Genomic DNA, 27818 nt, shown 5'->3' with positions numbered 1-27818 from the left:
GTCCTACATTTTGAAATAATGCAAATGTTTTGCATGGAGCTTACAAAAATAGACAAATATCCTTTATATGGCATCATATATCAAGAATATTTTACTGTAAATATTCTTTATCTGCACTATGCAGACGCAGTATAAACAGATATTAATATACCCCATGGGGCAATTAGCCACGCCCAGTAGCTGGCCCCGCCCCCTTTTGTCAGCAAAATAGAAATACAACAATCCATCTTTTAACTGCTGGCAACTCCCCTCTCAGGGAGTCCGAGGGACTGGCAGCCCTATAACCCCCCCAAAAAACAATAACAAAAATATATTTAAAAACTGAATATTAAAAACGGATGGGAAAGTTTCTTTCTTAGACGCGACTTCTGCTGCATTCAAGGTCAGTACGACAACAGGTGCTTGCGGAGGACAACGTAAAGTGCATGAACTCGTTGCTATTTCCAGGCATGCATAGGACTCAAATACTTGTATATCTTCTCAGAGTAATAACAATAATGAAATAAGATTCACTTGGTGACTATGTTATCAGTATAAATGCCGCCTATTCCAAAATCAAGGTAGTGAAAATTTAAATATAAAAAACTACGTCAATTTTAAAAATCTGTTTTATTGGCTCATTTTTTTAAAAACGCACCTGGAAAAAGCTAATTAGATGATGAGCTTCACAGGTGTCATCACACCTGTAATCAGTCAATTGTGTGTTTGAAAAATAAATAACACTACTTCAATACTATAAATGGTTGAGTTGTATCAATCATCAGGAATTTCCTCCCCCAAATTTTCAGTTTGACTGAGAGTCAATTATATTGATGCATTTATAAACAAATATATATATATATTTAGAGTGATGTATAGCAAAGCGGAATAACACTAGTATTTTTGTGCAAAATATTAGAAATATGGGATAGTACAGTACACCCCCCGTGATACGACATTAATCCCATCTGATGGTGGGATTACATAGCAAAAATGCCATAAAGCTGATGATAGAAACCTACAATAATGTGTAGCTAATGTGTTCCAAACCCCTGGTACACAGATAAAAACATTAAAATAACAAAATAGTAGATGTTAAATATTACTTATGTGTTTATATACTTGTATATTATTTAATTACCTTGTTAATGAATATGAGGGCAGCACGTGGTTAGCGCGTGTGTGGCACAGTTCTGAGGTCATCAGATCGAACCTCCTGTGTGGAGTTTGCATGTTCTCCTCGTGCTTGCGTGGGTTTCCTCCGCGCACTCCGGTTTCCTCCCACATTCCAAAAACATGCATGTCAGGTTAATTGGCCGGTTCAAATTGTCCCTCGGTGTGAATGAGCGAGCGAATTGTCTGTCTCCGTGTGCCCTGCGACTGGCTGGCAACCAGTTCAGGGTGTCCCCTGCCCACTGCCCGAAGACAGCTGGGATAGGCTCCAGCACACCTGCGACCCTACTGAAGATAAGCGGTGCAGATAATGGATGGATGGATGGATGAATATGAGTGTAAAGGAAAAATGAAATGTATCAAACTAAGGTGTGACGTCACTTAAGATGGTCAAGTGAAGTAGTGGGTGGATGCATAGGTGAGAAAAGACTTTGACGGCTGATTTGAAACTGATTTAAGAATTTCCACTTGCTAGGAATGATTTTTCTTATTTTAGTCCCGATCATCGATTAGTCACGGCCGTGCAGCAACTTAGCAAGGGTAGCTATTGGTAGCTTTCTTTCCATCGGTATCAGGTTTTTGCTTCTCCCTTTAGCATCACCGCAACTCTTGGTCCCATAGCGAATGAATACAAGAAAATAAGTTTTGTATAGCACTAAAGTCTTTAAAAAATACAATTATTTTTAACCGAACAAAGAGAGCAAAAAGCATTGTGGGAAGGAGTTCAGCTAATAGTATAGTACAATACATTTCCAGCGCATCTTTAAACCAAGAGTGTCATCCAAAGGAATAAATCAATATTGCATTTTTTTAAGTAATAACTTTGTATAAGACCACGATTTTTTTTCCAAATGTTAAGATATTCTTCCGGGTTATAATTTTCAATATTTGATAGATAGATAGATAGATAGATACTTTGTTCATCCCCGAAGGGAAATTCACATTTCCAGCAGCATCCCTGAGCTGAGAACAATCGAGAACAATCAAAAATAACACGGGAGCTGCTGGAGTGGCTGCCATTCGTGACGGCGCCGGAAGAAAAGATTCAATTTGAATCATGTACAAACAAACAAACAATTGAATCATGTACAAACAAACAAACAAAATACCAGGTAAAACTAATTTTAAGTTACCTGTCCAAATGAATGTTGTGCCATCTCACCTTTCCCACTCTCTCTCCTCTCACCTTTCCCACTCTCTCTCCTGCAGTTGACTTGCTGCTGCTCGCTCCTGAAACTAATACTTACCTCTTTGTGTATTATGCAGTCCCTTCTCAAGTTTCTTCATCTTCCTCGTGTTGAGGTTTTTATTATGACACCATTCCCTGATCTAAAACCTGCCGAATGACTTGGTCATTTCTCCAGTGTGTGTTATTTGGCAGCCTTTCGCGTTTTTACTCCCCCTTTTTGCATCGTTGCAAGTCTTGGGACCCATGGATACAGTACAAAAAATACAAAGTTAGCAATACAAAACTCTCTTTACAAGATTTTGTCCAGAACAAAGAGAGAAAAAGACATTTTGGGAGTTAGCATGTTCTGATTTTTATGAAGCTGTGACGCAAACCAATACCAGACCAGCATTTTATGTAATGTTGACCAATAGCAAAGCTGAATCTTAGAGACATAACTCTTACAGACACTGCAAAGTTTTTAGGTACATATAATAATTTGTAGTTAATGTCGTATAGTCAAGTCAAGTTAGTGTAGCCCTTAATCACAAAAAGACTACATACTGATATTACACTATCCCCTGATCTAAAACCTACATGAGGGCAGGGAAAAACTCAAAAACCTCAGCTTGGGGAGGATCCCTCGAACGACTACCCCACCTTTAAATGCATTATCTGAAAAATGTGTGCAGACTATGTATGTTCTTTCTCGAATATACAAGGCAAGAATGCAGTTAAAATACTTTTCATCAACATAATTTCCCAAAACTATATTGAAACTATGTCGGATCGCCTTGAGAGGGGAAAATTAAACTTTTTTAAAATAGACACTATTTTCAAAATTTAAATTTTCCCTTTAATCTATCGCTATCTTACTTGCAGAAGAAAAAAAAAACATTTAGATATATTCCCTTTTTTGTGTATATAATTTCAATGCTAATATTGAAAACTGATTTCCATACCTGTCATTGTATACACTTTCCCTGTATTTAATATTTTTGGGGATAGTTTTCATGTTGTGTATGCCGAATAACATTTTCCGTCCATATTTTTGCCCAATTTGAGGACAATGCTGTAAAAATAGTGGCAAAAAACATCTTACACCACCCATAGAGTGAAAATATTGTAGTGGATGCTGTATCCTGGGGGTCTACTGTACTTCTCGGTGTTACTATTATTGTGGTGCAAAAACTGAGCGTCCATAAATTAGGAACTAGAAAACTTTTTCATGTGCATAAAACAAAAATATTGGGATTCGGCTTCTTATTTCGTTTATCTTGCAAAGAGGGCGTGGCTTCATGCATTCAGAAACAAGTAGTGCTTAAACGCTGTTAGTGCTTTGACGTGACTCAGGTAAAACCAGTTTTGGGGATGTTAAAACGCTTTTGTGTGTTCAGTTGTTGTTTTTTTTGTTTTTTGCCGGAGGTCCTGGTGTGTGTGTGTGTGTGTGTGTGTATATATATATGTGTGTGTGTCACCATGGGGATTAAAGCCGCACTTCCCAAATATGAGCTTTACTTCTACAACACCGTACTGGCCTTGGCGCTTTTCTGGTCTACCTGTTGGGTCTTTGAAGCGTCTTCATGTGAGTACCATGAAAAAGCATTCATTGATGTTTTTTTTCAACATGTTCTAATTTTTGTTTCTCTTTTAAGCGAATACAAACAGAAGAACATTTAGATCTAGTGTTAAACCAGGATGGTACATCTTTGGCAGGAAAATGGTAAGTGAGCAATTAGAAGTTCTTCAAGAACCATACCATATTCATGTATAGCATGCACTCGTTTATAATGCACATCCCTTATTTTTGATTAAAAATGTAAAATTTCGTGTTTTTTCTTAGCTCAGTTTAAGCATAACACGTAATGAAAATGCATAAATATGGGCAGGTGTGATTAAAACCATTTGTTGACACCGTAAACATAACATTTACAATCTATTTAGTTAATGTCCTTTAAAATCTGATTCATCATCCGATACACCAAATTATTTTTTTCCCCTCATGCTTTTTTGCGTCTATTTATGTCCTTCCGGAAGACTTGCCAGAGGTGAGACCGCTGAATCCTATCCACTGGACCACCAATTGTGTAAATAACATACAAAAAGGCATTTGATTTTATCTCATCGTAACACCATTTTTATTCAGGGTACCAGAGATGCTATTTCACATCTAACAATGATAATAAATTCTATTTTAAGAATTGTAAGTCACAGACGTTGTTGAATATGTGCGGCCATGGTTAAAATGATTTATTGACAATGAAGACAATAGCAACATAACATTTACAAAGTATTTATTCCATGTCCTTCAAAGTCTGATTCAAGTCAAGTCAAGTCAAGTCATTTTTATTTGTATAGCCCTAAATCACGAAGAGTCTCAAAGGGCTTCACAGATTGTTACACTATATTACACAAACTATTTTCAACCGACAAGAGGAGTAGGTTATTCGTATGCAATGGAGTAGAAGTGAGTTTTAAGTTTAGATTTAAACATTTCCACTGAGGTTGCAGATCGAATCTCAGGGGGAAGAGCGTTCCACAGCACCGGTGCCCGGATGGAGAACGCTCTCGAACCAGCAGAAGACTTCTTTGCTCTCGGGATCATCAGAAGACCAGCACTCTCAGATCGTAGGCTTCGGACCGGGACATAGTGGCAGATCAGATCTGAAAGATAAGAGGGAGCAAGTCCATGTATGATTTTGTACAATACTAAGAGAACTTTGAAGTCACATCTTTGGCTAACTGGGAGCCAATGCAGGTTAGCCAAAATTGGTGTTATGTGATCGTACTTTTTTGTCCTGGTTAAGAGCCTCGCTGCGGCATTTTGTACTAGCTGAAGAGACTTGATTCTGGACTTCGGGAGACCGGAGAGTAGTGCATTGCAGTAATCGAGACGGGAGGTAACAAATGCATGAATTATTGTTTCCGCATCAGACTGAGACAGTATTGAACGGATTTTAGCAATGTTGCGAAGATGGAAGAAGGCAGTTCTAGTAATTTGCTTTACATGCATCTCAAAGGATAGATCAGGGTCAAATATGACACCTAAATTTTTAACTGAGTCACTCTGTGTGATGTGACATTTGTCAATGTTCACAGCAGTTTTTGAGAATAAGTCCCGGCATTTAGAAGGACCAATGACTAACATTTCAGTCTTTTCAGAGTTAAGACGCAAGAAATTGAGTGACATCCACTCTTTTATCTCAGTGAGACAGGCCTCCAAATTTCCACAGTTTAGTGTGGAAGATTCCTCCAACGGAAGATATAGTTGAGTGTCGTCTGCATAGCAATGGAAGCTGATATTGTACTTGCGAATAATATCACCTAATGGAAGCATGTAAATGTTGAAAAGTAGGGGGCCGAGCACTGAACCCTGCGGAACACCGCAGGTAACATTAAAGGGCTCAGATGTCGTTTCACCATATTTAACACAGTGTGTCCTATCTGAGAGGTAGGATTTGAACCACGAGAGGACAGCTCCTGAGAGACCAATCCATTTTTCCAACCGTTCTAGTAGGATATTGTGGCGCACTGTGTCAAAAGCAGCACTAAGATCCAGCAGCAGCAAAAGTGATGAAGCGCCAGAATCCATTGACATTAGGAGATCATTTGTTACCTTGATCAGAGCTGTCTCAGTAGAGTGGTTAGCCCTGAATCCTGATTGCATGGATTCAAAAAGGTTATTCTCCGATATGAAAGCATTCAGCTGCTGTGCCACTACTCTTTCGAGTACTTTAGAGAGGAAAGGTAGGTTTGACACAGGTCTGTAATTACTTAATATTTCTGGATCAAGGTTGGGTCGTTTCAGTGTGGGTTTAATAACGGCGGACTTAAAAGCTGCTGGAACTACACCTGAGGAGAGTGATGTATTTATAATATTTAGAACTGAAGGCCCAAGGACGCTAAAAAGACTTTTAATAAGTGAACCTGGGAGCGGGTCGAACTGGCAAGTTGTCGGTTTGGCCGCATTCACCACTTGTTTGAGATCATCAAGTGACAGTTCACTAAAACCGGCCATTTTCCCAGGGCAGCCACCCTGTCGTGCATCTGTAAATTTCAGTCCTTTAATACGTGTGGTACTAACAATATCTTTTGCAATTTCTTCCTGTATGCATTGAATCTTCTTAGTGAAGAAGACCATTAAGTCCTGAGCAGAGTGTGTCGAACTGTCTGCGATAGGCTGTTGCCTTGTAAGCGATGCTACAGTGTCAAAAAGGGCTTTGGGGTTGTTCTTTTGAGACGCAATCACCTTCGAAAGGTAGGCCGATTTTGCAGAGGCAAGGGCCGCTTTATACTTTAACAAGCTGTCACACCAGGTTTGATGGAAAACCTCAAGCTTGGTAGCGCGCCATTTTCTCTCCCATTTCCTGCATTCTTTTTTAAGGGTTCTAGTTTCATCAGTAAACCAAGGTGTGCGTCTTTTAGGACGTGATTTTAGTTTTATGGGCGCTATTGAATCCAGCACACTAGTCAGGGTGGTATTGAAGTCATTCATGAGTGAGTCAATCGAGCCATTGTATTTAGGAAAGGACGCAACTGCTCCAGGAAGGAGTTCAAAGAGCTCAGAAACTGTGCCAGTGCTTATATTGCGTCCGCTAAATCCCTCAGCTTTATTAACTCTACATTTAGTTAGCACCTCAAATGTCACTAAATAATGATCAGAGATAACAGTAGTACACGGTAGCACCATAATGTTTGAGGTTAAAACTCCTCGAGTCAGAATCAAGTCTAGCGTGTTCCCATTTTTATGGGTTGGTAAGTCAACCAGTTGAGTAAAACCAAATGCATCAATTAGAGAACTAAACGCAATAGTAAGTGAACTGTGTGGGGAGTTCATATGAATGTTAAAGTCTCCCATAATTATAATTTTGTCTGCATAGGTTACTAGTTCAGACAAAAGTTCAGCAAATTCGTCTAAGAAAGTTGTGTATGGCCCAGGTGCACGATAGATAGTTATTACATCAATTGACAATTGAGGGGACCGCATCACAAGAGCCTCAAACGTTTTGTAATTATTAGAGGTACGTGTATTAAATTTGAGCGATTTTTCAGAGATTAGCGCAACACCACCACCCCTTTTCAGCGTGCGTGCTATATGACTACTCTCGTAGTCTGGGGGAGAGGCATAATTTAGCGCTAAGTGCTCATCCGGGCGTAACCACGTTTCACAAAGACCCATACAGTTAAGTTTATAATCACGAATAATGTTATCAACAAGTAAAGCTTTTGGAGCAAGCGATCTAATATTTAACAGACCAAATTTCAGCTTTGCTGAATCATTTGACTTAGCTGAACTCTTTGTAGTCTTTGTCGAGATCTTCAAAAGCTCCCGGCGTTGTGGCCGTTCGTGGGCGCTGAGTTTAAAGCGTCGGTTGTCCGGCGAGGAATGAATGGTGGAATTAGTTACATCCTCGCGTCCATCCTCGCGTCCATCTTGCTGCTTGGACTTCACACGCTTCACACATCTACCTGCACGGCAACCACGTTTCTGTTTCCTTTCTTTACGGGGCCGCCGCCGTCGTTTATTAAGAGGAATAGCTGTCCACAAGGATGCCGGGTCTCTTTGAAGTTCGCTCGGTATATCATAGGCGTTATAAAAAGTGCCCGAAAAGTCGAAATTTAGACGCCCACCCAACCGAATAAGTTCGTCCCTACTGTAAGTGTTTTTGGCCACACATGTGTCCAAAAGTGAAAGCAAAAAAGACAAGAGAACGGCAATAAATAGAAGATTAGCTGGACAACGAGCCGCAAGCATGTATCCATGCGCCGCCATGTTCCATCTCTTTTTTTTGCACCACTGATTCATCCCCAGATGCACCAAGAGTTGTTTTCTTCATCATACTTTTGCATATATTTATCTTTCCGGCATTGAGAGCGCTGAATCCTAACAATTGAACACCGGTTTTATAGATGACATATGAAAAGGCATTCAAATGTAACTTATTACCACATTCTTTTTATTCACAATACCAAAAACGAGTGTTAATTTTGTTTTATATTTCACATTTTGCCTTGATAATAAATTATATTCTACTACAAGCAGGCCTCTTCTTACTTTTACCATTTTTACGCTCAATTAACAAATGGAAATAAAATTAACATGAACATTTATACGTCTTGGGCAAGTAGAGCCTGGCGGCGGCCATCTCTTTCTAGGCCTTTTTGGGTAGGGGTTTGCTCCCATACATATAACAGATTGCACTGGTTTCTGGATCTGACTCAGATACAGCTCATTCATCGTTTGGTCGCCATTGTTTTTCTGGGTAATGTGTCATCCTGCTCTTCAGAGATGAGCTGGACCTCTGCATTGACTGTCAGTGGCGTGTGACAATACTACCTAGTTAATTTAGGCATTTAGGCATGTTAGTTACAAGCCTATTTTGTTATTATATTGTTTTGCACGAGCAATGACGAGTTAGTTTCCATTAAAACCCATTTTACTTCTATACTTTTTAACAATTCTAATTCTTTAAATTTATACAGCGTTTTATTGGATTATCAAAGACGCTTTATTGAGGATGCTTTATTAATTCACTCATTCACCCATGCATTCACACTTACATTTTATCTCATTATCACATTTTTAGTTACAAAGGGGACTGTAGATGCTAAAGGGCAGCTGTGGCTACGTGAATAACTTGCTACAATCTAATACCTTTTCGTATGGTATCTGTATCACTGGTGGTTTAGTGTTAGGATACGGCGCTCTCACCAACACGACCTAGGTTTAATTGCCTTTGCATCAGATGTTTTGCAATTGTGGTCAGCGATATTTTTCGACTGATCAATCGTAGAAAAAACACGGTAAAATGCTAAAACCTCGTGTGTAAGACCACCCAAACTTTGAGTTCTTTCTTTGATTTCAAAAAGGGTGTTATACACGCATGAACCTGGAGTGCAAATGATGTTTTTTGGTCCTGTCAGGACACGGCCGACACCGAATGGGGCATGTGGATCTGGACCTTCCGATCCCACATCGTGTTCGCTTTGTCCGGGCACGTGCTTTTCGCCAAACTCTGCTCTATGCTGGCTCCCCAGGTAAAAAAAATCAAGTTGCTTAGCAGTTAGCATGTGATGATATTGTTGTGGTTCTACAGCACAGGTCGCTGGCATACATGGGGTACGGGATGGTGGCGGTGTGGACCACTATGGGTTGGACCTACATAACCCTGATCCTGTCACACTGCATTCTGCTCTACAGCATCTCTTTGGTGAAGATCCGATGGTTGTGTTTCGTCACTGGTTTTTGCACGCTTGCGACGTTCAAGTGCCAGCCTTTCGTGTCCTGGCAGGTAAGAAGATCACCTGATTGAATTTTTCACTACCGGCCTACATAAATGAAAAATGTAGTTTTGACGTCTATACAGTATGAGTCAAAGGCACTGAACAGGACTACATATTTGTTTGTTTTTCTTCATTAGAAACATCTTGAAGTGAAATGAATGAAGGGAAATATGACTTTTTTTTTTTTAATTGAATTGAATCGTCACTGCAGCACGGCGGCGCAGCGGTAAGCGCATGTGCGACACAGTTCTGAGGTCATGAGATCGAACCTTCCGGTGTGGAGTTTGCATGGTCTCCCCGTGCTTGCGTAGGTTTCCTCCCACATTCCAAAAATATGCATGTTAGGTTAATTGGCCGGTCCAAATTGTCCTTAGGTGTGAATGAGCAAGTGAGTTATCTGTCCCTGTGTGCCCTGCGACTAGCTGGCAACCAGTTCAGGGTGTCCCCTGCCCAATGCCTGAAGATAGCTGGGATGGGCTCCAGAACCCCCGTGACCCCACTGAGGATAAGCGGTGCAGATAATGGATGGAAGGATGGATGAATCATCACTATTGTGATTACCATCAACGTTGTGAAACCTTATATGCAACGAGATAAGAAATGTCACTCCAGGGTAAACATTTAATGAGTGTAAAGAGTTAAAAGACTGTCAGAATAAACAGCTAAAAATATTTACAGCATTAGTGCAATGAAATGAATAGTGTATTGTAACAACAATTTTGGATAAAATTTAAATCATTTAAAACTCACCTTTTCAGACTACTCTATCCAAATCCTATCCAATCCTATCCGTTTTTGACTGTATTTGTTTTTAATTTTCTTTATCTATTTATTTTTTATCTTTGACATAAATGTCCTTTATTCTGTGTATAGAAAACATGGGTGTCCTGAAAGGCGCTTCTGAATCAAATGAATTATTATTTTTGTTAAATCAATTACTGCTCGTCTACACACACTTTTAAAAATGTTTGAAGTCTACATCCTTCAAAGTCATATTTTTATCAGAATAAAGTACAATTTTCAAAAATATTCAATTTAATTTATTATCTTTGATCATTTGAAATAATAAATTGTTGTGCGGTAAGATTTTTAAGTTTTGAAGGGGAAAAAAAAATACTTTTTTTTCAATTGGAGATGTGATTTCAAAAGGTAAAAAGTCAATTTTGAGAGGATACACAGTTCAACAAAAATGTGTTCAGAAGAATTGTATCTTATTTTAAATACTTAAATTTACGTCACTTGTCCATTTCAAGTAGGCCTGCAGTTTTGTCATTTTATTGACCCTCTCTTGGAACTTAACCTAAAATTGTACTTTCAACCAAAATGTTCTGAAGTGGGGAGTGCAAGGTCAAATTGACGTATGGCAGGGAATAGAAACTTAGCTAATGCATTCCAAATCCCCAATACCCAAAGTAAAACCATGAAACGCGTACATACATAATATTTATTGGGGGGGTTTTGGGGTTTTTAAGTGTTATTGATCTATCTTCGTTATTCATTATCCATTATCCGTTATCGGTCAGTTCATAATACGCTACAAAGCCTAGGAGCCGGGACACTTACTCTCAGCCAAAAGGCCAAGCTAAGGTCCTAGCCCTACAGCCTTGCTGCGATCATTGCGAATGCACCGTTCCCGGAGGTACTGCAATACCGGGCCGATGCGTGGAGTGGGGTTTTGGGGTTTTTAAGGGTTATTGTTCTATCTTCGTTATTCATTATCCATTATCCGTTATCGGTCAATTCATAATACGCTACAAAGCCTAGGAGCCGGGACACTTACTCTCAGCCAAAAGGCCAAGCTAAAGTACTATTTATATGTAATATATGTGTGTATTATTAAATAACATTAGAAATATACATGTTAAAGAAAAATGACATTGTATTTACCTTTGGTGTGATGTGACTTGAGCTGGTCGAGTGGAGTTAGTAGGTGGGTGTCTTAGGATAATAAAAACAGTGCGAAAAAACTATCTAAGCCTTTAGTAAACGCAAGATTCTGAACTGAACAAAGGAAGAGAAGGGCATTGTGGGAGGTAGTTCAACCAATAGCATATCGGCATCTACATGAAGCTGTGACACAAACCAATAACAGAGTTCTAGTCATACACACTGCAAAATGTTAATTTTCTTTGTTTTTGGACACGCAAATGATTTGGTTGTTGATGTCGTACGGTGTGGGGGAAATGCTGTTACGAGGGACTGAAAAACATTTTAAGCTGGGGACGTCGTAACTCGGGGGATCGACTGTATACAGATTTTTCGTTCATCTTGTCATCATTTTCTGTATATTGACCATTGAAACGGGCTCTACTTTTCATTTTAAAATTCCCGAACTTGACCGATATCTTCCCCACGATTTTGTAGGACGCTGTGGTTGGTGGTGATTTTGAGCTGCGCCGCGTCCTTTTCTACAGCGGCTGCGGTTTCACCGTCATGCGCTGCATCAGTTTCGCTCTGGAGAACTGTGAGCGCAAGGAAGGCAACTTTAGCATCCTGGAGCTGCTCAAGTACAACTTCTACCTGCCTTTCTTCTACTTCGGGCCCATCATGACCTTTGACAAGTTCTACGTGCAGGTCTGTTTCAACTGGCGTAATCTGAGTCCACACTCTCTGTTTTATCACACCTTCCAATAAAGTGCGCGCACGGCTATTTCTGACTCGCCAGCTGCGGTACTTGCGCATTATAGTGCATGTGCTCACCGGCCATTACATTATGTCCACCTCCATGTGTAACGACATGGAAAACATACCTAACATTGTGCAAGGATGAAATAAGTGGTGAAATTTGTACATATATAAACATTTATTTTGACCAATTTTCCACGTCGCTTATCCTAACTAGGGTCGTGCGGGAGATGGAGCCCTTCCCAGCTAACTTCAGGCAGTGGGAAGGGAACACCCTTAACTGGTTGCCAGCCAGTTGCAGGGCACAGGGAGACCTACAATCATTTACATACTTATTATACCTACTAGGGACGATTTGGAGTCACCAATCAGCCTGTCATGCATGTCTTTGGAATGTGGGAGGAAGTCTGAGTGCTTGAAGGAAATTTGCCCAGGCACAGAGAGAACATGTAAACCCTGCACGGGGAGGCCGGTCACTGGACTTGAATCCTGGACCACCGCACCGTGGGGCTCTAATCACCCAGCTACTGTGCAGTCTAAAATATATTTATTAATATTTCAAGTAGTATTAAGGACAAAAAAAGAAAGTATTTTTTTTACAAATGAAAAAAAAATTATTACATTTTCAAAAGCCAAACATTTTTATGTGAATAAAGAATTTTAGAAAAAAGCAAATATGTATTGTAAGTATTATTAGAAAAAGAATTATCAAATGAAGGCATTTTTTAAACATGTAATCAAAATTAAGATTTTGAAAACCGTATAAAAAAAAATAAAAGTTAATTTGTATATTTTGGGGGGAAAAAATAAAATATTTTTGGAATATGAAAATGACAATTATGTGAATTTTGAAAGCCACACTCGCTACAACTAATTAGAAAAAAATATACAATTTTACAAAAATAATACAAAAAAAAAAAAGATCAGCCTTAAGGGGTGTTAAAATCAAAGATCAGCAACAAAATTAGCCAATACTGTAGTGACAATTATGTCAAAAAACCAACAGAGCGCAATAATAATCAAAATAAGAAAGAAGAAAACAGGATTAACAGACCTGATTCATTTTGTGTAATATGATTTTATTGATTTTTTTTCACATAGATAACTTATGAAGGAACATAACGCTTTGTTTGTGCTGCCCCCTGCAGGCCAACAACCCCGACATTAGCCGGAAAGAGAGTGAGATGTGGAACATCAACACTAAGGCCGTCATCTACCTGGCCATCATCCTGGTCGTGGACCTCCTCTTCCACTTCCTCTACGTCCTCACCATCCCAGGAGACCTCAAGCTGCTCAGGCACCTCTCCGACTGGGCCCTGGGTCGGTCTATACGGAAAAAAAATCATAAACTCTGGTGGGCTAGTTTGGAAATTTTAACACTGGTTTGTTTGCAGTCGGCGTGGCTTACTTCAATCTTCTCTACGATTGGGTAAAAGCTGCAGTCATGTTCGGGGTCATCAACACCGTGGCCAGGCTAGACCACCTGGACCCGCCCAAGCCGCCCAAATGCATCACCACGCTTTACGTTTTCGCTGAAACGTGAGTTCCAGGACCTTGATTTACCTTTTACTTTGTTAATTGTTCCAGAAGAACCCTTGAGTGTCATCAACACAGCCCAGAAAATCGTGGGCCACTTTCTGCCCAGCCAGGACATTGCCGTTTTGTGCTACTCTAGCAGACTTTATTAAGGACTTATTTTACCCTAACCACCACCTGTGTGACCTAGCAGGTGTTACAGGTCCCTAAAACTGTGTTTCCCAACTTTTTTGGAGCCAAGGCACACTTATTTTCATTTTAAAAATCTGGAGTCACACTGTCCGTAAAAAAAACATTTTAATTTTTTTTTTTCTCAAAGGGATAGTGTTTATATTTAAGAGCGTGCTAGTGGTAAAAAAACAACATACTTCATTAAAAAACAATATTGATTTGAATAATATGCAAAAATGCATGAACTCCTCTGTAAATGTGCATTTTTTAAAATACTCTCAAGTCAATAAATTTGTATTCATTTTACACAACATGAGACTCATCTAGAAGGAGCTGACACAATTGCCTTCTTTCTGTAAAGGTTACCCCCAAACAGAAAACCATGTGAAAGGCTGGGCATAAGAAAATGCCACCTTTTGGTCACTTTGAATCTCCGTAGTTTGTATTCTTTCTTATGCTTTTCAGTTGCTTTAAACCAGGGGTGTCAAACTCATTTTAACTTGGGGGCCACACAATAGAACAAACATTCTGTCGGGGGCCGGACTAGTAGATTAAAGAGAAAGAAAAAGAGAGATAAAAAGATAAGAGAGAGAGGGAGGGAAAAGGAGTGTGGGCAGGACAAAGAAAGAAAAAGAGAGGGAGGGAGAGAGCGTGAGAAACAAAAGAGATAAAAAGTCGTGAGAGGGGAAAAAGAAAGGGAGAGGAAGAAAGCAATCCAAAGAGAAATAGAAAGACAGAAGGAGAGAAAAGAAAGCGCGAAGGGTAGGAAGAGAGGAGAAAAGAGAGAAAAGGAAAAAAGGAAAAATAAGTTAAAAAGACACAGAGAGAGAAAGAAACAAAGAGCAACAAAGGAAGAGAAAAAGAGAGACACAGAGAGTGAAAGAGACAGAGACAGGGAGAAAAGGGGAGGAAAAGAGAGAGAGAGAGAGAAAGAAATACAAGTACAGTGTCTTTGTTCGAAGCACCTGGCTTTGGCAACATCAATTTGACATATTTCAACCTGCAGCTTGTTTTTCTCTTGCGCTTCTCTGAGTGTTGTCTCGCGGGCCGGATTCAATCCCTTAGCGGGCCCAATTTGGTGACAGCTGTGCTTTAAACAATGCAGTGAAACCTATTGTTTAAATATTACACAGTGTCCCTTTAAAGTTGCCCAAATTGACAGTATAATAATTTGGCTGTCATTTTGAGATTTTACTACATTCTTCAATGATTTTTAAATATATTTTTTCTTTTTTTCTAGAAAGTGAAAATCTTGCATAAAACCTGCTTCTTTTAACCATCTGCCTGTAGAACAAAAACATATTTTGCTACATCCTGAGTCTTTTCTGTTTTTTTCTCTTTTTTTTGAGTAAAATAACAAAACAATCATTCACATTTTTTTGTTAACAGCTTCATCAAACAAAAATAGGTATTAAATATCCCGCACTACATGATGAGCAGAAATTTAGCATGTAAAACAGTTATCTGCTGCCACCTACCGATATGAAGAAAGTAAAGACACTGAACCTATGGCATGTTTTATTGCAAAGATAAAATTGGGCAATTTTCTAAACCGGCACGCAACTTGAGGAAACAGATGGAAAATTCTAAAACCTACAATATATGACAAAATAGTACAGGTGTTTTGCATATTATCTATACTGTATATATTTCATTGGTATATTCCAATTATTTTCCAAGATAATGCATTATGAAGACAGATTATCTCGTCTTTGACTTCCTGAGTTGTGACGTCATTTGAAAACCACCAGCACTCTAGCAAGCCAGTCACCCCATTGGTTTATATGTTGGTCAAAAAGGATTTTAGTGTTTTTAGCCAAATTTTGGTAGTTTTTGTGGCGAATGCATTGGCATTTTATTGCAGGATGGTGCATTAATGTTACAACAAATCGGGCAGTCAAAATAGGGCCACTTGGCCAAACTAACACACAGTGAGTTAATGGGGGCTAAACCAGCTGGGACACGGCATTGCATTTGCTTACTACTGCAATAGCCCTCTGTTTTTCAACTGGGCCCGCCATTGTTTTGAGTTCTTGTTGTCACCCGGTGATGTCACAGATCTAGGGGATATGAGCTCAAATTGTCAACTTTGTAAATTGATTTCTCGATATCCGTGTTAGTGGATTGTCATGGAACATATCTGCAGGATTCACGTTCGGTGCCTAATTGGAAAAAAAGGTCTAGATGTCACTGTTTATTGTCATTTTACTGAAAGCAAGTGCTCAGAAATTATAGGGAACAATACTGCTATTACCATAAAGCTCCATATCGCTTTAGCACGGTCTTTTGAAAACAAGGACAAACAGGCTGAGGCACTGTTTCTTTCCCAGGGGCATCACCACCCTAAACAATACACTCGACTCTGAAAAAAATACATTGCACAATTTTCATTGCACTATTTTCTGATGCGCTTACAACTCAAGCCAGTTTACAAGCGTTACCTTAAATACTTGCCTAACTATCCTTATATTCTTTTTTATCTTTTTTTTTAATAGTCTTTTATCCCTCAGTGCAATGTCTAGTCTCCTTGTAAACAATGTTCACTACATTCTGTTTAATGACAATAAAGAGAGTTCTAATTCGCTCTCTTAGGCACTTTGATCGAGGCATCAACGACTGGTTGTGCAAGTGAGTAGGTCGACCCACGCTTAAGATAGTCGGTCAAAATCCAGGTGGTCTGGGTGCTGATCCCGTTTCGTTTTTCCTGTGGGGAAAAAGGTACGTATATGATCGCCTGGGCGGCAAGCACAACGAAGTGCTGGCGGAACTTCTGGCCACGGCGTGCACCTACGCCGTCACCGTCCTCTGGTTGGGACCCTGCAAAGTGGTCCTGGTCTGGGCCTTCTTCAATTGGTTTGGACTCAACTGCGAGCTTTGGGCCGCCAAGTTCTTCTCTATGGAGCCCTTCGCATCATTTGAGGTATGCGAGTCTGGATTTTGTTGCAAGTTTTCAGTAACGGACAATAAATTAACTTTGTGTCTTCTTGACTTTTGCTCCTTCAAGAATACAATCACGGAGGCAATGTCTCGTCGGATCCGAGCCTTAGTCTGCACCTTCAACTTCTGGAGCATCGTGCTGTACAACACCCTCCTCCTCAACAGTTTGGATTTTGCCAAGTTGGTCGCCAAACGTCTACTTCTCAGAGGTTTGTACATAGACTGGAGTCGGTATTGAGCATAAAACGTTGATGTGTTCTGAGGTGGGGATTGCAATGGGAAATTGCCTTATCGGGAAACAGAAACTTTTGCAATGTGTTTGAACCCCCAGTACTCCAGATAAAAAAAAAATAACTCAGCCTCGCCAATGTGCGACCCAATGGTCTTTGCTGGTTCAAACTGGATAATGTGCGCAAAAGTGCTTTAAGATAGTAAGGCGCTAAGCAAGGACAAATCACAGCATCCTAGCGGGGCAGCTCAAGTCTTCTTATATCTGAGAGGCTTAATCTAACAAGGGCATGCACAGTATTTATTCAATGTCATATTGGGAAGAATGCGGCAAAGAAAGGTTTAAAACCTCTTATTTGACACCGTAAAGGGATAACTAACGTCTTACGGCAAGCACACCCTATATCCCGAAGGGCTACTTAACACTATTAGGAACCAACTCCAGACGTATGTTTGTGTCCCGGCAGGTTTTCCGATCACCACCGTTGTGGTTATGTTTGTGACTTACTGCCTGATTCAAGTGATCAAGGAGCAGGAAAGGAAACAAGCGCTCATCGATGATCCAGATCCGCTTCCGCCAGAGACTGCAGAAGGAGCGTCTCCGCCAACACCGGCGGGGCCAGCTGCCTCTCAAACGGACACCGACCCCAGCAAGAAAAAATCAGAGTAGCTGATGATGCATGCAGTCATGATTTTCCGGATGACTAAGGTGACGTTTCTGAGGTGTCATGAAAACAAATAAATGAAAGTGAATGATAGCTGCTTCTATGAATGAATAAATACGTTGTAGTACTATGAAAATAAAGATGCGTCATGCCGTGACATGGAACTATCAAGTAGTTTCAGATTTCTTCAGAGGACAAGAGTATACTCAGTATCATCTGTTTCCATTGAGAGAGAAATTTATAATTTAAGAAAGATACATCTCATTTATCATTTGATTGGCAGAGCAAAAAAACAAAACAAAAAAACTTACCTTAATGAATAAAGTCTTTACACTGTTCCTTTATGATAAATACAACAAGATTCCATACAATGGCGGGGGAAAAATGACTGGATGGCTTGACTTGTTGTTAGCTTGCTAATAATTTCATCGATGCTATTGTTTGGGCTGAGGTGTGCCACAAATCAGATTCTTTGGTTTCACATTCACCCTCAGCCACGAAGCATCTGCTCTACTCAGTAATGTGTTAAATACCAATTGTGTTAATATTCACAATGTGAAAATTCTGGTACAGAGACGACTCGCCACGTCCTGCTTCGTTTCTCGCTAATTCATCGCTTTGTGGATTTTAAAATCAATTGTCTTTATTGTCCTTGACATCAACGTATCAGGCATTGCGTTGCATGGCGAGCAGAAAGCACACAATGTGTTGGCTAGGCATGACTGTGTGCACAACTGTGATTGACTGACAGCATACACCAGCCTAACAGCTGGGTAGGTACACAAGTTGGTTTGAATGTGTCCACCAAAAACCATCTGGGAAGAAGGGCGACAGCTAGCTTTTAGCGACTAGCTACATTGAAAAGAAATTCATCAATTAAATCCGGGAAGTGACTCAGGCAGCCTCGCGAGAGAAGGCAATAGCAAGGCTTTAGTTCTGGCTTTTTGCTTCAGCTAGGCTTTAAACTCTTAACACCCCTACCGAGCCTGTATTTCACCTTTAAACAGATGACCTGGAGCTACAACTCGTGGGAAAGCGCGGGATGGTTGCATTTTTAACGTCGCTTAGACCTGGTTAAGTCGAGGTTACCTGATGCTAGCGTGTAGCTAGACAGCTGCTTTCTACAACACAAAAAGGAGAAACCGTCCAATTTCATTGTACTTTTGTATAATGACAATAAAAACATTGATTTAACTGCAATTCTGTGTTTGTAGATGTGCAGTTGTTATTTTGTTATAGTGGTATACTTTCAGTCAGTAAGGACATCATCTCGAGGTAAGTTTGACCATTGGGGGCTTTTATGAATATGTGATGCTACTTCACGGATTTTCACTTTTTGCGGGTGGTTGTGGTACTCATTAACCGCGATAACCAAGGGATCTCAGTCGTTTAAATTTTTTTTTTAAGTTAGACGTATAACTTTAACACTGAATACATCTAATTATTTTATAAAGATTTTAATTGTATATTCCCATGATGACAGGTGAAGCCTCTGCCTACCCTGATCGCACATCACTGTTTAGATGACTGAAGAATGGTCAATTACTGGCTGACTTGTCTTAGTTAGCTGGCTAATATTATCACTGATAATATTGTTTGGGCCGGAGGTGTGTACCAAATCAGAATCCTGTCTCACTATTGCCATGAGTCAAGAGAATTGCATGCCTCACTCTGTATCTTTTCAGCACAGTTAAATGAGAAATATGTTCATTTACTGAATAAATATAACCATTTAGTATATTTCTAAGAGTATATTTCCATGATGACAGGTGACGCACAGGCTTCCCTGCCTACTCTAACTGCACGTCATTGTTTATTCGAGAGGAAAACAGTCTAGTTGGTATCGTCTATTTCAGGGGCAATTAAGCCATGCGTCAGCTGGCACAAAGTGGGGAGGGCTTAGGGTCCGTTTCAGGGTTGGGGTGAGTATGTCATGTGACATGAGTCATGTCCCAGAATGAAGCCCATTGCCCAATATAAATAGCCTACCAGTTGAAGCTCAGTTGAAAGGTGGGGACAGCTGAGAGACTCTTCCCTGGTGAGGAACAACCCTTTTGGATTTGAATACCCCCTTCCAAAAGGATATTCACCCATAACTGCCCCCCCGGCCTGGAAGAATGGCGCTACCGGTGAACCCCTTGGACGAGCCCCGGGTCTACCAGCAGACGCTTCTACAGGACGGACTTTTCGACCTTTTGGAGAACGACAAACTGGTGGATTGTGTCCTCAAAATAAAGGACAAGGAGTTCCCCTGCCACCGCTTGGTCCTTTGCGCCTGCAGCTCCTTCTTCCGCAGTCTTTTTCTATCCGACGTGGACGAAAGCAAAAAACGCGAGGTTGTCCTGGAGGATGTGGAACCAGGAGTCATGGAGTTGATCCTTAAGTATTTGTACACCTCCAAGATCAATGTCTCAGAGCAGAATGTCCAGGACATCTTTGCCGTGGCCAACATGTACCAGATACCGTCCATTTTTACCGTCTGCGTATCTTTTCTCCAAAAACGATTGAGTCTGAGCAACTGCCTGGCGGTTTTCAGACTGGGTTTGATGCTGGACTGCCCCAGATTGGCAGTTTCTGCGCGGAATTTTGCCTGTGAGCGTTTCAGGCTTATCTCCAGAGATGAAGAATTCCTGCAGTTGCAGCCCAACGAGCTGGCGGCTATCTTAGTTAACGACAACCTGGACGTGGACTCGGAGGAAGTGGTTTTTGAAGCTTTGATGAACTGGGTGGCGCGAGACTCTGCGGAACGGGAGAAAGAATTGCCTGGTTTGTTGGACTGCGTTCGTTTACGTCTGCTGGGGGAGGATTATTTAAGGGAAAAGGTAGAGAAGAACAAATTGATTTCCAAAAATCCAGAATTACAGAAGAAGCTCGAGTTAGTCAAGGATGCTCAGGCAGGGAAGATGCCTCAGATAAAACCAAAGAAGAAGATGGAAGACAATGAAGGAGACAAGGAAGAAGAAGAAAATCTCCTTCCGAGTATCCTGAATGACAACCTGCGATTTGGGATGTTTGTCCGAGAGCTGATCCTGATGGTGGGCGACGGGGGGGCGGTGGCCTACGATCCGATGGGAAACGATTGTTTTATGGCCTCAGTCTCCACCCAAGTTCCCAAAAACCACGTCAGCCTGGTCACCAAGGAGAACCAGATTTTCGTGGCCGGGGGGTTGTTCATCGACGAGCAGAACAAGGAGGATCCACTCTGTTCTTACTTCCTACAGGTGAGCATGGTATAAAAGACCCCCCCCGGATATGGCAACCTCCCCCTATACATTTTCACTTTACAGTGTAGGTTACGTTTTTTTATGGTATAAAATAAATAACATCAACAATAAATTATTTTGCGAGCCTAAAACTTTGCTGTTTGTGCATTTGTAGAGTTATGTAGCGCTTCTAAGATTCCTGTTTGCTATAGGTCGATGTCATATAACTCCAACAATGCCCTTCTTTTCATTCTGTTCACAATCAAACCTGATAACCATAGAAACAAAGCTTGTGCTTGTGTCTCTGACTGCCTGCTATTGGTCATACAAAATGGTGGTTTGCTATTGGTTTGTGTCATAGCAAATTCTCGCTCTGCTATTGACCCAACTACCTCCCACAATGCCTTTTTCTTCATTCAGTTCACAATCTCATGTAATAAACTGCTGAGGTATGGGTCCCAAGATTTTTGGGGATGCTTAAATTAGAAGCAAAAATTTAATAACCACGGAAACAAAGCTTGTGAGTGTTACTTCTTTAAATTACCTGTCTGGTATGGGTCGTTGTCCTATGAAATTGTGGTCTGCTATTGGTTTGCGGCACAAAATCATGAAAATGCCATTCAGCTACTGGCTGAACTACGTCCCACAATGCCTATATTTTCATTCAGTTCAGAAGCTTGTGAGCTTTGTAAAGTGCAATTCAATTCTTTTGTAGTGCATTATTTTGCCACGGGCGCAAGACTCGCTATGATGGGGAGGAGCAAAAACATGATAACCATGGAACCATTATGAAATTACCCGTTACCATGGCTAAGGAGTATGACCATAAGCAATCGAGAAAATGATCAAGAGTAAAAAAGAGCCAATTAAAGCAACAAAATTTACTAAGGGTACGTCAACCCTCGCAGTTGGAAGCCTCGCCCCCTGCATTTACCTGCTACTCCACTGGATCACTTATTTCAAATCACATTACACTAAAGATAAATCAATAGTCATTTTTCCCCGTCATGTACAGTATATTTATTTATAATGTTATTTAATTAAGATAGGTATACAGGTGACATACGCAAAATACAGGACTCTAATCCCTAATGTTCCAATTCAAGTATGACCCGGTGAGCGCCGATTGGCTGGGGATGCCACCCCTACCGTCTCCCCGCTTCCTATTTGGTCTGGGAGAGGCCGAGAACTCCATTTTCGTGATGGGAGGAAGGGAGGTGAAGGACCAGGAGCAAACGTTGAATTCCGTTATGGTCTACGACAGACAGTAAGCGAATGTTTCGGAAATAAGTTTCTTAATAAGCGAAAACTCACGTGATGTTTTTGATTTTTAGGTCTTTCAAATGGGGCGAGTCGGACCCGCTTCCGTATGCGGTCTACGGACATTCAACAGTATCGTCTCATGATACCGTTTACGTGATCGGAGGAAAGGGGGATGACAAGTAAGTAGGGGCAAAGTAGAAAGGTATCATATTTTGAATTATATTCTATATATTTTGTGTTTATAGATAATATATGATATACACAAGTGTTCAAAAGTTTGGGGTCACCCATACAATTTTGTGTTTTCAATGAGAAGTCACAATTTTTTATATGAATCAAATGAGTTGCAAAACATAGAAAGTATAGCAATGAGAAGGTTATAAACAGTCATTTTTATTTTGACAAATACATTTAAAAAAATCCCCGTTTTAACAGTATTTTTAAAAATATACTTATCTTAATCTTTTTAAATTTAATTTTGAATATTGTTCTAATTATTAAGATAAAATCAAAACAAACAATTCCAATGTAGTCAAACTAACACCAGAATGTTTTTCTTTATTTTAAATATTTTTCTTAATTTACATATGTATCGGTCCTTTTAAATTATGTATAAATGTATATATACACCAGAATTTATATTTTTTAATTATGTGTTTACATCAGTATTTCAAAATTAATCGTAAACTGAATTAAGAATCATTTTTTATCTGTAATTATTATTTTGTTATTATAGATTTTAATTAAAAAAAAATCATAATTTGATTTTTTTTTCCTAAATTAGATTATTTCATATTTTCGATGTTTTAAACAGAAATGGTTACATTTTAAACTATACATGTTTAAATGTATTATTCTCCTAAAGTTGAAAATTGCAAAATCCTGTATGATGGCAAATTTCGACTTTCTTAAAAAATATATACTGTATATGTATATAAATGTGTAGTACTTTTAATAAAAAAAAATAACATTTATTATAAATATATATTTTATGTATTTGCAAAAATTAATAAGTGCATTATTTTTAATTTGACAAAAAAATTCAGAAAGGAACATTTTGATTTCTTTAGAAATTCAAAAACTATGTATTTGCCTTTTAATTTAATAAAGATATATAAACAAAATATATATTTTAAACATTACATATTAAATTATTGATTTCAATTTTATCCCAAAATGCCACAAACCTTTTTTTCTTTAATAGAATAGTCTTGAGAGGGATTTTTTTTAAAATTTAAAAATATGTAACATTTCTATATGCAAAACATTACATTTTAAAAACATTAATTTCATTTTCCTAGAAAAAGTAAACTACAAAAATGATGTATTGAACATTTTTGTTTATTTTTTAAAGGTAAAGATTTTAGAATATAACGTTCTACCCTGAAACTTTGTTTTTCCTAAAATATTATCTTCATCTTTAATTCTATTATTATTACTTTATGCAAAAGGAACTGCCTGAACAAGATGTACGCGTACGACGCCAGAAAATTCGAATGGAAGGAGTTGGCCCCCATGAAAACGGCACGCTCCTTATTCGGGGCCACAATTCACCATAACAAAATCTACGTGGCGGCCGGAGTCACGGACTCGGGCCTCACCGATTCCGTGGAGGTTTACGACATCACCACCAATAAGTGAGCTCTTCGGATGCGTATATGAAAAACTGAGAGTTACTGATGAGCATCTGTGAACTGTATACAGGTGGTCGGATTTTGCACCGTTCCCCCAAGAACGAAGCTCCTTGAATTTAGTTTCCGTGGGCGGCTTTCTCTTTGCCGTGGGAGGTTTCGCCATGATGCCGTTAGAGGACAGCGAAGACATCATTCCAAAAGAGATGAATGACATCTGGAGGTGGGTCGATTAAAAATCAAATCTCAGAGAAAATCCCAATGACCCATTATCATAACCGGTGCTCTGGCTGCTCCGGTGTAGTTACTATGTTTTTACTTTATTATTACAAGGTTGTATAAGGTAAAGGGTAAAAACAGGTTTGGTCAACCCTTAAAACTTCATGACAGTTAGATATCACATTTCCTAGAAAATTCCAATAACATACTATCAGAACCGGTGCTTGAGCTAGTCAGGTGCGGTTACTATGTTTTTGCTCTGTTATTAGCAGGTTGTATAAGAAGGGACCAAACAGATTCAGTAAACCCCTAAAACATCATGACAGTTAGATATCACATTTCCTAGACAATCACAATGACGAATGATCAGAACCTGTGCTAGGGCTACTTAGGTGTCGTTACTATGTGTTTACTCTTTTATTACCAGGTTGTATAAGAAGGGAATAAACAAGTTCGGTCAACCCCTAAAACATCATGGCAGTTAGAAATAACATTTCCTAGAAAATCACAATGAATCATCATAGGAACAGGTTCATAGGGTACTAAGGCGTTCCTAGTACCACATCGGTGATCCCTGATATAGGTATGAGACACCAATTGACTTTCTCAGGAATAGTAAACTGAGGATAATGGATCGCGTTAAACAGTGCATTTCTTTTCAGGCGGAATGAAAGAGCATGACAAATGTTTTCTCTATTGGCCCCCACTCTCAGCAATTATTGACCAGGGATAATGGATAACGGCCGAATCCGCTCTGCCAGCCCCTTGCTTTCAACATTAGTTGACCGAGGATAATGAATTGCAACCACAACCGAGCATTTAATTTTAAGCGGGTTCAAAAGTGTCTTTTGCCAGTCCTTTTCGCAGCAATACGAGTTTGGAGATAACGGATCGCGTGCAGTTCATTTTAGGTGGAAATACAGAAGTAGCAAAAAAAAGCCGGCAGGCCCGTCAAACGTGCGCATTCACGGTCCCCGCTTCGGCTGTATGTGATCAGGGATAATGGATCACAGTTGTACGAGTGCTGTTCACTTTTTTGGTTGACAGATCGGAAAAAAAGAGCTGCTATGTTTGAAGAAAAACCTACTCTGCTACAGCGATAAACAAGGAAATGCAATCAATTTCCCCCATAACACGACTTATACTGCAGTGCGACTTATGTTTTTGCCTTCTTTAATATGCATCAAAAAGACAGTATTTAAAGTTTGTTGATATTCATGTCAGTTAAAATGCAAAAATGGTGGTAAAATACTTCATTCTTAATTTTGTTTTTGTTTATTGTAGGTATAATGAGGCAGAGAAGAAGTGGATGGGCATCCTGAGGGAGATCCAGTACGCTTCGGGGGCAACAATTTTGGGAGTACGGCTCAATACGCTGAGACTCACTAAAATGTAAAAAAAAAAAAAAAAAAAAAAAAAAGGTTTAGAGGAAGTATGACTTTAAAAAAGTGTTTTTACTTAAAAATGTTTATTAGGAGTAAGGCATTTATAGTTTATTTTTCTGATTTCCCCTTACTCAAACATGTAGTTCTTTTCATTCTGCCACTTTGTGTGTATTTTATATATATTTTCCAACACCTATTCAAACAAATACAGAATATAATCTTTACGAATTAAAAATACATTTGAAGTCCTTTTAAACATGAATCCTATGTCATGATTACTGATGTGAATCACCTGTGCCCGCTCCTTTGCCGCCAACTGCCTCGGACTCTGATTGGCTCTCTGTCCCTGTTTAAACCCACTTCTATCTGTCCCCTTTTGTCAGTCCGTCTGCAACCTCAGTTAACACTAGGCAAGCCTTTTTTCGACCCTGACTCCCACCTGTTTTTGCTCCCGTGTGTCCCCCGGCTTCGACCAGTTTTTGATCCTGACCACGTCTACTCTCCCGTCCCGGCTTTCGACCTCTTTGTCCCTGACCACGTCTACTCTCCTTTCCTGGCTTACGACTCGCTTCCGACCCCGACCATGTTTTTGCTCTCTTGTCCCGGCTACTGACCCGTTTTCCGTTCCCAACACCGCCATTGCTCGCCACGGAAGATCCACTTCCGCGTACAGAGCGACCTGCTTCCCCGCGCCTAGTAGACGCAATTGGGTCCTGTGTCCGTTCTGGCCCCAACATCCTATGTATCCATTTTTTCGATTCCAAAAAATACTTAACACCAAAAAAGACAAAACTCATTTTGCAACATTAACTCTCTTTAATGTTGTTGTTTTTTTACAGACAGTACACAAACTCACATAACACCAAAACAGGGTAAAATATACCCTTGATTCTTATTAGCACCTCTATGCTATATTTTAGCAATGTATCTCATATAAAAGAGTATGTCTCCTCTAATATTTGTAAAATTTTTGTTAAGATTGCTAGAAGCGGCTAGTAAGCCTTCTTGTGCAAAGTAAGCAAGGGAAGAAATAAAATTATTTTTCGCCAGCCTTTAATTAAAGGGACGGTGTGTATTTTTAGCGCCTCCTGGCGGTAAAAAAAAATCATTCATTTTAAAGAGGGCAATATTGATTTGAATTGAAAGAATAAATTATGATATAATATTAATATGCATTTTTAAAATACTCTTAAATGGAGAAATTTGTATTAATTTTAGATAAAGTGAGGATAACCTAGAGGAAGCTGATATATTTGTCGGTTACCGGGAAAAAAAGTTTTTTTTCCAGTTTTTTCTTTATCCTTTTATCATTTTTCTTCTTTTCTTTCATTTTTCTTATTGCTATTTTCCAATTATCTTTTTCTTTTATCCTTTTTAGCCCTGACTTTGTTTTTCTTCTTCCTTGATTTTTTTTCTTACTTTTTTCCATTTATCATTTCTTTAATTTTTTCTTCCTTTATTTAGTTCTTTTTTCATCCTGTTTTTCATCCCATTTTTCTCCCCTTTCCTTCTTTCTCTTCCTCATTTTCGCTTTGTTAATTTCCGTTTTTCTCATTTCTTTATCCTTTGTTTCCTTTCTTACTAAAGTTTTCCTTTCTTCTCTTTCATTTACGAAAAGCTTGGCAAAAACAAGGAAAAACAATGCATTTGTCACTTTGATTCTACGTAGTTTGTATCTTCCCCCGTGCTACTTAGCATCCCTTTTCAGTTTTGCAACAAAATACAGCCACATCTAGTGGTCAAAAATTACACACTGTCCCTTTAAGAACAAGCGCACGTCCATTTTTGGGCTGCAAGCCTTGATGAGGGAGAACGGCGCTCAATGGAGAGACAAAGAAACCCTGCTAGGAATTCACTATGGAACCTTCAACTGTGCAAAATAATAATAATAAAAATAATTTTATATATATATATATATATATATATATATATATTGCTTATGACATCCATTTAGTGCAATAACAGCCCTAAAAAAAGGAATAAAGTAATTAATACTTTAATGCAAGCTAGATAACAATTAATAAGCAACTGTACATATAATCAAAAATGTATTTTGCATATTTTATTTTTTTAAAGCGAAAAAATAAAATAATAACAATTTATAATCTTTATTAACTGTATTTTCTCCTATAATCTTGACATCAAGCTCCAATAGTCTTTTCAGAGTTTTGGGGGGGGAAATTTTACATATGAAAAACCACATTTGTCAAAAAAGACAATGAACTCATCAACAAGACAGTTGGCTGTTATTGAGTTAACTCAGACGCAGCATTGATTTGAGTGAAATGATGTTGACAAAAGTGAGAAATGTTTATTTATGACTTTAGATGTTTTTTTTTAATTGTTTAAAA

The 27818-nt window shown here is 39.2% G+C and overlaps 2 protein-coding genes across 5 annotated transcripts; both read left to right on the top strand.

Moving 5' to 3' along the window:
• Window positions 1-207: 207 nt before the first annotated feature.
• Window positions 208-22191, top strand: hhatlb (hedgehog acyltransferase like, b). 4 transcript variants are annotated; one of them, XM_088321859.1, is made up of 13 exons: window positions 208-382; window positions 3746-3905; window positions 3976-4043; window positions 9245-9358; window positions 9418-9612; window positions 11969-12178; window positions 13378-13549; window positions 13624-13768; window positions 16529-16564; window positions 16655-16856; window positions 16941-17082; window positions 17569-17810; window positions 22076-22191. In XM_088321859.1, the coding sequence occupies exons 2-12, from the start codon at window positions 3800-3802 to the stop codon at window positions 17769-17771; spliced, it is 1593 nt and encodes a 530-aa protein (XP_088177985.1). In that variant the 5' UTR covers window positions 208-382; window positions 3746-3799; the 3' UTR covers window positions 17772-17810; window positions 22076-22191. The 4 variants fall into 4 exon arrangements, with proteins under 4 accessions (XP_088177985.1, XP_088177984.1, XP_088177986.1 ...); XM_088321858.1 differs by lacking the exon at window positions 22076-22191 and having other exon boundaries at window positions 209-382; window positions 17569-18763; XM_088321861.1 differs by lacking the exons at window positions 208-382; window positions 22076-22191 and having other exon boundaries at window positions 3750-3905; window positions 17569-18764.
• klhl40b (kelch-like family member 40b) lies at window positions 19800-25493 on the top strand. The gene is made up of 6 exons (XM_088321857.1): window positions 19800-20987; window positions 22076-22236; window positions 22304-22411; window positions 23684-23869; window positions 23937-24086; window positions 25367-25493. Exons 1-6 carry the CDS (start codon window positions 19884-19886, stop codon window positions 25476-25478), a joined length of 1821 nt encoding a protein of 606 aa, XP_088177983.1. The 5' UTR covers window positions 19800-19883; the 3' UTR covers window positions 25479-25493.
• Window positions 25494-27818: the final 2325 nt, after the last annotated feature.

Source organism: Urocampus carinirostris, chromosome 18 (genome assembly GCF_059441175.1).
Source record: "Urocampus carinirostris isolate Australia breed hairy pipefish chromosome 18, RoL_Ucar_1.0, whole genome shotgun sequence".
Classification (NCBI taxonomy): Eukaryota; Metazoa; Chordata; class Actinopteri; order Syngnathiformes; family Syngnathidae; genus Urocampus; species Urocampus carinirostris.
Note: the sequence above shows the minus strand (reverse complement) of the source record. Positions and strands in the feature narration are given on the sequence as shown.

What these genes read in the sequence shown, in the direction of transcription:
- klhl40b (XM_088321857.1), top strand. Translation starts at nt 19,884, where the DNA reads ATGGCGCTACCGGTGAACCCCTTGGACGAGCCCCGGGTCTACCAGCAG. An exon ending in TCTGTTCTTACTTCCTACAG is followed by an intron (nt 20,988 to 22,075) that starts GTGAGCATGGTA and finishes TTCCAATTCAAG; the next exon opens with TATGACCCGGTGAGCGCCGA. An exon ending in GGAGGAAAGGGGGATGACAA is followed by an intron (nt 22,412 to 23,683) that starts GTAAGTAGGGGC and finishes TTTATGCAAAAG; the next exon opens with GAACTGCCTGAACAAGATGT.
- hhatlb (XM_088321859.1), top strand. Translation starts at nt 3,800, where the DNA reads ATGGGGATTAAAGCCGCACTTCCCAAATATGAGCTTTACTTCTACAAC. An exon ending in CTTTACGTTTTCGCTGAAAC is followed by an intron (nt 13,769 to 16,528) that starts GTGAGTTCCAGG and finishes TCGCTCTCTTAG; the next exon opens with GCACTTTGATCGAGGCATCA. An exon ending in ATCAACGACTGGTTGTGCAA is followed by an intron (nt 16,565 to 16,654) that starts GTGAGTAGGTCG and finishes GTGGGGAAAAAG; the next exon opens with GTACGTATATGATCGCCTGG.